The following is a 10,136-nucleotide window of genomic DNA, read 5'->3' as shown; positions in this document are numbered from 1 at the left end:
CTATATACAGTAGTGAGGTTATATACAGTAGTGAGGCTATATACAGTAGTGAGACTATATACAGTAGTGAGACTATATACAGTAGCGAGGTTATATACAGTAGCGAGGTTATATACAGTAGTGAGACTATATACAGTAGCGAGGTTATATACAGTAGTGAGGCTATATACAGTAGTGAGGCTATATACAGTAGTGAGGCTATATACAGTAGCGAGGCTATATACAGTAGTGAGGCTATATACAGTAGTGAGGCTATATACAGTAGTGAGACTATATACAGTAGCGAGGCTATATACAGTAGTGAGGCTATATACAGTAGTGAGACTATATACAGTAGCGAGGTTATATACAGTAGTGAGGCTATATACAGTAGTGAGGCTATATACAGTAGTGAGGCTATATACAGTAGCGAGGCTATTTACAGTAGTGAGACTATATACAGTAGAGAGGCTATATACAGTAGAGAGGCTATATACAGTAGAGAGGCTATATACAGTAGGGAGGCTATATATAGTAGTGAGGCTATATACAGTAGAGAGGCTATATACAGTAGTGAGGCTATATACAGGCACCGGTTAATCGGGCTGATTGAGGTAGTATGTACATGTAGATATGGTTAAAGTGACTATGCAAATATGATAAACAGAGAATCGCAGTAGTGTAAAAGAGGGGTTGGCTGGTGGTGGTTGGGTAGCCAATGTGCGGGGGCACCGGTTAGCGGGGCTAATTAAGGCAGTATGTACATGAATGTAGACTTAAAGTGACTATGCATATATGATAAACAGAGAGTAGCAGAAGCTTAAAAGAGGGGTTGGGGGGTGGGGGGGTATAATGCAAATAGTCAATTTGATTAAATGTTCAGGAGTCTTATGGCTTATGGGTAAAAAAAACTGTTGAGAAGCCTTTTGGTCCTAGACTAAGCGCTCCAGTACCGCTTGCCATGAGGTAGCAGAGAGAACAGTCTATAACTGGGGTGGCTGGGGTCTTAGAATTTTTTTTAGGGGCTTCCTCTGACACCGACTGGTGTAGAGGTCCTGGATGGCAGGCAGCTTAGTGATGTACTGGGCCGTACGCATTACTTTCTGTTGTGCCTTGCGGTGGGAGGCCGAGCAGTTGCCATACCAGGCAGTGACGCAACCAGTCAGGCGCTCGATGTTGCAGCTGTAGAACCTTTTGATGCCAAATCTTTTTAGTTTCCTGAGGGGGAATAGGCTTGTTGAAGCTCTCAACCTGTTCCACTACAACCCTGTCGATGAGAATGGGGGCGTGCTCGCTCCTCCTTTTCCTGTTGTTCACAATCATCTCCTATGATTCCTATGTCCATTAATCTATGATGTTGGCTACCTTTGTCCATTCCTATGTCTATGAAGATACTTTACCTGAAGTTTTGACATGAGATGGATCCTATGCCAGCATAAACGAGGCCTATACCCTGGTTTTAGAGTTCAATGATGGATGTGATCAACAAGTGGTAGCCTACATCAGCCATTCTGGACACACATCTATTCTATTCTGGATTCACACGTCTTGCTGTCTTTCTATGGCTTGTGTAAATGGCAAGCAGCTACCACCACCTATTGGCCATCAAACTAAATTGCATTGGTATTACCTTTTCCACAAACGCAATAAGTGGAAAATCAAGACACTTCAGTATTGCTCAATAGTTATTGCCTGTATTTAAGTTAATTTAAGTACAAAATTGCCAGCAAATCAACAGAAATTCCTATCTACTTTATTTTGATGATGTTTAATAAGTGTATGTCATAAACTATAAAAAAAAAAAAAGAGAATCGCACACTCCATATATAAACTCCCAGTTATTTATTGGGTAAATCACCAACATTTCGGCATCACTGTGCCGTCTTCAGGGTGGGAGTTTATATATAGAGTGTGCGACTCTCTTTATTTGATATAGTTTATAGTTTATTCGCCGTTATTCAGTACCTCCACACAAAATAATTATTCTGGTTGTGTGCCAGCTCATGTTTTTTATTCTAATAAGTGTAAGTCAAAATAAAAATTGATCATCAACAATGACAGGGCAGACGAATGGGATGATTGTTGTTGTCAAATCTACGTGCCCAGTTCTAAACTCCCAGTGGCTACTTAATGGTGTTTACCTTAACCTCATACCAAACCAAGTGTTGATCTAAGCTACTGTGGGTCAAAGCTTGTCAGGAAAAAACTGTTCAGTCTCGCTTCCAGTTGTTTTTCTTCTTTAGCCAACTTCCTACTAGATCAGCAAGTCCGATATTCGACACCCTAAAGAAGAACCTAACCTGGGTACTGTTCCTGAATTCCCTGCATCATTGTCTTGACAAACAAAACTAATTAGACAATGACATGAATTTGGCAATGCAGATGCACACTGGCACTAATGCAGAACCATATCTATACAGTATTCACTGTAGGTTTTTCAATTCAGTTTACTGTGACTTGAACCGAATACCTCTTTCAATCAAGTGTAAAATGAATTATAGGTTATTGCAAATCCAGGGTTATTGAGTGCTGTCTTAAGGACATATTTACAAAGCTTTTGTTAATCTATTTAGAGAGCCAAGTCACTGACTAAAGAAAAGAAAACTGGGGCTCCTTATTTAACCTTAGGGCCCTGGTCAAATGCAGAGCACTATATAGGGAATTTGGAAGCATTGGAGATGCTTGGAAATGTTTCATTTTTCAAAATGTAAGATACATTTTGTAAGATAATGAAGGATTTGAAAGGGGATGAACAGGTAGTCACATGATCTTCCATTTTCTCCTACAGACATGCCACCCATGATGGACGTAAAGGGCGAGCCAGGGCCCCAAGGAAAACCTGGACCTAGAGGCCCAACTGGGCCCTCGGGACTTCCGGGAAAACCAGGGCTGGGGAAACCAGGTCTCAATGGCCAGCCTGGCCTTCAGGGGCCTCCAGGCTTTCCGGGCATTGGGAAGCCAGGACTTCCGGGTCTCCCAGGAAAAGGGGGAATTAAGGGGATGCCTGGGAATAATGGTGAGGTTGGACTTCGGGGTGAACCAGGTCCCAGAGGACTTCCAGGTCAACCAGGTCTCCCCGGCCCAGCTGGCCTGTCTCTTAATGGCAAACCTGGCCTTCCAGGTGGGAGTGGCCAACCTGGGTCTCGTGGAGAACCAGGACAGAAAGGTGGGCCTGGAAATCCTGGGGAGCGTGGATTCAAGGGAGAGAATGGCAATGGGAATCCTGGATTGCCAGGAACCAGGGGCCCCAATGGGCTCAGGGGCCCCCCAGGGCCAGCTGGTAATCAGGGCATGGGAAAACCAGGACTTGACGGGCTTCCTGGTCCTTCTGGGCCTAAAGGGGACCAGGGGCTCCCAGGAAGAATAGGAGAGCCAGGGAAGGCTGGAGGTCCAGGGCTGCAAGGCCAGCCAGGATCCGTTGGATTGGGCAAGCCTGGTAATGATGGATTGCCTGGAGGACACGGCCCACTTGGGCCTAAAGGTGAGCCAGGACAGAGGGGTTCTCCAGGGTTTCCTGGAAGTCCTGGCTACGGCAAACCTGGTCTACCAGGGACAAAGGGAGACAAGGGCCTTTTCGGGGGACCAGGTGTCCCTGGAGATAAGGGAGAGACTGGGATGGCGGGACAGCCAGGAGACATGGGCCCAGATGGACAACCAGGACCACCAGGAATACAGGGCCCCATGGGGCTTTCAGGAAAACACGGCATGCCTGGCCTGAAGGGAGAGTTGGGTCCACAGGGGCATCCAGGTCTGCCAGGGATCAGAGGGGACCAGGGTCCTGGTGGTATGTCTGGAAAACCAGGCATTCCTGGAGACAAAGGGCTCCCGGGCCCTAACGGGGCTATTGGAAAACCTGGGCCCAAAGGCGAGGCAGGGCACATAGGCCTGCCAGGAAACCCAGGTATGTTAGGCAATCCTGGACCAAAAGGGGAGCTTGGGTTTGTTGGGTCTCCAGGACCAAGAGGCCAGTCTGGAATCCCCGGTCTGCAGGGGCCTTCAGGGCCAATGGGGCCACAGGGTATCCCAGGTCTGAAGGGCGAACCTGGGCTGTCGGGTCTTCCAGGTCTGGGCAAATTCGGAGAAAAAGGAGTTCCAGGTCCCCAAGGTCCCCCAGGAAAGCCAGGCAACTCTGGACTCAACGGCAACCCCGGCCCTCCAGGGCCACCCGGGCCCCCTGGCCCTGCAGGAAACGGACAAACCGGGGTGGCTGGGCTAACGGATTCAGGGCTGGGTGGGGACGAGGTACCAGACGGGAGGAACGGAAAACCACAGTTTGGCCGTGCAGATCTCTCCGCCACCCTGGCACCCGCGTTTACCGCCATCCTCACCACAGCCTTCCCTCCATCTGGGATGCCCATCAAGTTCGACAGGACCCTCTACAACGGGCAGAATGCCTACAACCCTGCCACCGGTATCTTCACCAGCCCCATGTCTGGCGTCTACTACTTTGCCTACCACGTGCACGTAAAGGGATTCAGTCTGTGGGTGGCACTGTACAAGAACTATGTTCCAGCCACATACACCTACGACGAGTACAAGAAGGGCTACATGGACCAGGCGTCCGGTAGTGCCGTCCTTGAGCTGAAGGAGAACGACCAGGTGTGGATGCAGATGCCCTCGGATCAGGCTAACGGGCTCTACTCCACCGAATACATCCACTCGTCCTTCTCAGGGTTCCTGCTCTGTCCCACATAATGGCCTGCTAGTCAACTATCACCTAGGGTGCCTTCTGATGTCCCTGTATCAAAACACCGGCAGCCAGAATAACACCACCTGTATAATGTTATCATCAACAACATCAACAACGACAGGAAAAGACATTGTGAACGGAAGATGGAGAATTAAAAAGCAGGAGAAGGATACTTCATGCTGTGCTCTGTTTTTATCTCTTTCTTTGAAATGTCTGTGTTTTTTTTTTTTACGTGTTTGTTTTTTTAGCTTATATTATTATAATTATTATTATTGTCATAATTGTTATTATTATTATTATTTTGTCATCGTTGTCTGTATTGTTGTTGTTTATTGGATTCGGACTATTAAGTGCCTTACATTGTCTAAGTAACATTTATTATGCTGCGCTCATAACTATTTGGGAAGGTGGTAAATACCATTTGGATGCAATCACGTTCTTTGAACTCATTGAGAAACGCCGATTGGCTAACAGTGCTTGTAAAATATTATGGTGTTTAAAAAGCATATTAATAGCTTGCTTTTTATAAATAATGTTTTGTTGTTGCATTTAACTGTCATAAATACTGTTATAATTTCCTTAGTAGGTGACGTTGGAAGTCAGCATGTGGGAGAAGTCGGAGCTCAGCGTTGATAGACGAGTTTCCCACTAGTAATTACCAGTTAGAGGAGCGTTAAAGTGTTTTTTCATCCAGTCGTATGTGGTAAATACCACCTTCCCACTTGGTTATGAATGTAGCATTAGACCTACCCATGTGACTGCACATCCTACCCAAATGCTCTGACATCTGTAGGATGAAATCGTCAGACCCTGGGGCTCTGATTGGTTCCCCTGGCTGCAGTCACTTCCTGCACAAAAACCTCCCATTTTCTTCTGTGTGCGCGTCCTTCCTATTTAAATCAATATTTCACATAAAGATGTACCATTACACATACAGTATGAAGAGTATATTCAATAAACAATTCCTTACGTGAAATAATATCCAATACTTTTCACTTTACTTAAAAAAATGTTTTTTAAATACCTGTTATAGGGATCGATGGATCATTGTTTATCAGTATGCTCTGATGTTTTGACAGTCAACTTCTAGTTGTCTGTTGGGTGCTAATTTTCTGGTTTTGGATCATGACTATGACTTGACCAATAAGAAGTCATTGCTGGTCATTCTAGAAGGTGACAGTTTTGGATCATGGCTATGACTTGACCAATAAGGAGTCATTGCTGGTCATTCTAGAAGGTGACGGTTTTGGATCATGGCTATGACATGACCAATAAGAAGTCATTGCTGGTCATTCTAGAAGGTGATGGTTTTGGATCATGGCTATGACTTGACCAATAAGAAGTCATTGCTGGTCATTCTAGAAGGTGACGGTTTTGGATCATGGCTATGACTTGATCAATAAGAAGTAATTGCTGGTCATTCTAGAAGGTGACAGTTTTGGAACATGGCTATGACTTGACCAATAAGGAGTCATTGCTGGTCATTCTAGAAGGTGACGGTTTTGGATCATGGCTATGACTTGACCAATAAGGAGTCATTGCTGGTCATTCTAGAAGGTGACGGTTTTGGATCATGGCTATGACTTGACCAATAAGGAGTCATTGCTGGTCATTCTAGAAGGTGACGGTTTTGGATCATGGCTATGACTTGACCAATAAGAAGTCATTGCTCTATCCAACTTGTGTAAGATCCACACAAAGCAGGGGACACATAGAGACAGCAGTATTAAACATCTAAGAGTAACCATGCTTTCCCCCGTTTTCTCTTCTTTGAAAAAGCATCAATAGTAACCAGTAACCTAAAGAATTATAAATACTGTATATAGAACACATTAAATAGACAAATAAATAAATCTATGAATAAATGTGTAAGTTAATCATTATATTAATAAATACATTATGCGTCAGCTAATAGACAGAAATTGTGGGCCAAATGCGTTCGGATCAATGTCATGTTTCCCTGCATCGATCCATTCTGTGGTTATTCCCATTTACTACCTGCATTGCAGCTCCCATGTCACCCTCATTGCGTGCTCTATGGCACACACATATTGATGACATCACTGCTTCTTGTGTCCGCTAACGCCATGGCTGCGGCCGAGCAATCAATGCCCTAGTACCTTTCACATTAACATTTAGAGTGAACGTTCTGAGGGATAGCTCACATTAAAAGCCTCATTCTGTCTACAAACTACAAATCACATTAACAACTGGCTAAAGGCCATCCAACCTGTTTCTACAGAATAACCCTTTCAAGGTTCAGATGTAACCCAATGGGTGCATTGGGTGCAGTTCAAATGATCTTACACAACGCTCCCAGTATTTGGTGCTATAGTTATCTCATTGTAATGATAAATGTACAGTATAACATAAAGGTTATACATTCATTTTCCACCTAAAGATACATCCACAACTAAAATGGTTTGTCCATTGCTTGGTTAAATGGAACATCTGATGTTGCCACAGTATATTCCTAGTGGAAGTCTTGTGACAGGATATGAAGGAAGGTTAACTTTTGGAAATGACCATACATGAATCTCCATAATAAGTAATGAGAGAGAGAGAGAGAGAGAGAGAGAGAGAGAGAGAGAGAGAGAGAGACTGACAGAGAGGGAGGGAGGGAGTGAGAGAGAGACCCTGTGGTTGTGAAATTGTTCTTGCATAACAGTTAACATGGCTCTGTTATTTCTGGGAGAAACGGTGGGACAAGGGTGAGAAGGGTGTTTGCTGTGTGAGTTCTCCTAGTGCAGTACAGTGTTTCTGTCTGTATCTATTTTTTAACTCCCAGCCGTTAACACTTTACCTGGGTGAAAGATGAACTGCAGAGACCATGGAACATGCTTTCTGAGTCATGCACTTCTAGTTAATACTCCACCACAGTTTTGAATTGAAGATCTGATGTGGTTCTAATAGGACATGTGTGTCATCATGAAGGTTACCTAAATGCACATGTATGGTCCTATAGCTTGGTCAATGTCGCAAAGAGAAGAATTTGGTTTGGTAGTAGTAGTGGGCTACACATCATGCAAAGAGGAGAAACGTCAAATAGACACGTGGGAAATGTATTCAAAGTAAGACGACAGTAATGTTGGAATAAAAACATGAAGGTTTATCGTGAAGACCTTAATTTTCCAGTGACCTTGGGCTCAAGGTTATATCATACAGTATATCACACTCCCTTGCTGTAAGTTCAATGTAGGGGCATCATATAGTATGTTTCCATCATTAGATATATTTACTATTGGTCATCAATGGTGAGAATACACCATTTAGACTGCCCTGATGCTATTCATGGTGGATATAGCAGAATGGTAGGTAGCACCCATTTATTTTCCTAGATTTTGAGTTCTCTTTCTGTAACAATACCCAAGAGTAGAAGTTGTATTCAGATTGAGAACCTGAGGCCAACATTCATTCACAATGGTTATCCAGGTTCCTGCGGTAAATAAGAAGAATAATGAATGTAGGGATATTGCTCTGTTGTCTGCATATTAATACACTTGCTGTATAGCTGTGTCTAAAGAATGATGTTTTTGAAATGTTCTGGAGAAACGGTCATCGGTTTTGACTGAGTTGAGCCTTGTGTCTCACGTTCAGTGTTTTAGGTTTATCCAATGCACTCTCACTAGTCTCGGTGCCCCTAATCCTCTCATTAGAACCTGAACATCCTTAAGCAACGTTTGTGTCTCATTACTGTTGTGTAAGTCTACTAGACAATTCAAGACTTGTTCTTGTTATGTACTGTATATCAGACATTCGGAAAGCCATTTTTGAGTGGTGTGGTCGGACAGACTGTTACTCTCCTTTTGTCTATTCCTTGTCATAGACAATGTCACTTGGTTTCAGAGCTTGCAGTGTGTGCAAATCATTTTTCCCAAATGTACTGCCTTGATCATAAACTGATTAGACTTGTTTTCTATTCAATGATTAAAAAAACTATAAAAAAGACGCCTTGCTTCGGTTTTAAGGGATATTTGTTTGTTAGAGTTTGGAGATAGATGTTATAGTTTGGAGATAGATACAAATGAGATGGATACAAATGGGCATTTTAATTTGCACATGACCTTAATGAAGATGTCTTTATACATTTGTGATAATTTAACAGTAACGCCAAAACCGCCCACCGAAGCCTAGATGGTATAAATGGTATTTAACAGCATTGAACGAGATCATTTAGAACACCTAGTTAGCATTCTAGCATTGTTCATGAAGGATTATTTTTGTGGATTTAAAAAAACATGTTTTTTTTTGTGTAATGTACAATGTATCAACCTATAGGATTTTTTTTGTCTTATACATGGCTATTGTGTGCCCTCTATGCAATATGGGTATAAAATGCACTCTTTTTGATTGAAAATGTTTTGTCTGCTTATACAAAATCTACAGTACTTGATTGTATTGATACCAAATCAATAAATACTTTATTGTATATCTGTGTTGATTTTTTCTAGATTCCACATCCATGTGAAACACACATCACATTTGGTTACAGGGAGTATTAGTAGTGTATGCTTACTGTGTCTGGGGCTTAGTATAAAAGACTGTACATAGGCTATCCAATTTGCTCTCAGAATGGTATGTACTGTACCAATGAAGATATTGGCCTCAAGTCACTCTGGAGAATAACCAGTAATGTGTCTGGAGTCTTATCTAGAAGAGAGCCACACGATGGTATCAATGTTCCATGGTCTGGTAAGGACTCCACTAGACTGAGCATAACAACCACATCTACATCCATCAAACAGACGGTGTGTTTTTGCCTGTCACACACACACTGGAAGCAAGAGCTGCTACTCTTCACAAAGATGTCCAGTTGAGAAAAGTGGGGTGGCCTATCTAGTCTGGCTGAAGCCACTCACATGACTCACAAGGAGGGAGAGCTACGGCACACTGGTCTGGACAGGAGGCCATTGTTAATGTAGAATTCACACAGAGTTGGGCTTTTGTTTCTGGCTGAACATTGATTGGTTCTCTCAAATGAATTTTTCTTTCCTGGGGAATTGAGACCTCATGTGGTTTGGATTTGAAAATCCAACAGTTGTATTTGAAGGGGCTGTGTGGTTTGTCACGTGGGTTTGAGTGAGAAAGACAGAGGAGAACCAATCAGGAAAAAATAACATTCCCCTCATTATCGACGCATCGTGCCGACAACATCAAAATAGCCTTTCCAGACTGAAGTCAGGAGGACTTCGAGTTAGGTGTTAGCCAGACTTTTACCTGATTATAGCGAACGTAGATTACGCAGGCCTAAATCAGCTACAGTAGTTAGCTAGCTAGTTAATTATGCTGTCAAAATAATATCATAGCTATTATTTTACTTGATTTGAGTTTGTTCTGCTGCTGATATGTGCCTCTTAATTGACTACTTCCCTGTACCTGACCACGAGAGACGACAACACGCAACTCAGAAGTACTTCCAAGATGATGTAACTTTTATTGGTAATCACCATCTAGTCTCTGTAGACAT

The 10,136-nt window shown here is 43.1% G+C and overlaps 1 protein-coding gene across 1 annotated transcript in view; it reads left to right on the top strand.

The window, feature by feature from the left end:
- Positions 1–9,098, top strand: part of LOC109879404 (collagen alpha-2(VIII) chain) — a 118,872-nt gene extending 109,774 nt beyond the window's left edge. Inside the window, exon 3 of the mRNA XM_020471584.2 lies at positions 2,768–9,098. Within this exon, the coding sequence (XP_020327173.1) occupies positions 2,768–4,674 (1,907 nt within the window). The 3' untranslated portion in view covers positions 4,675–9,098. The remainder of the gene's footprint in view (positions 1–2,767) is intronic.
- The last annotated feature ends 1,038 nt before the right edge of the window (positions 9,099–10,136 follow it).

Source organism: Oncorhynchus kisutch, linkage group LG14 (assembly GCF_002021735.2).
Source record: "Oncorhynchus kisutch isolate 150728-3 linkage group LG14, Okis_V2, whole genome shotgun sequence".
NCBI classification, from domain to species: Eukaryota; Metazoa; Chordata; class Actinopteri; order Salmoniformes; family Salmonidae; genus Oncorhynchus; species Oncorhynchus kisutch.
This window is presented reverse-complemented; position numbering and strand designations above follow the sequence as displayed.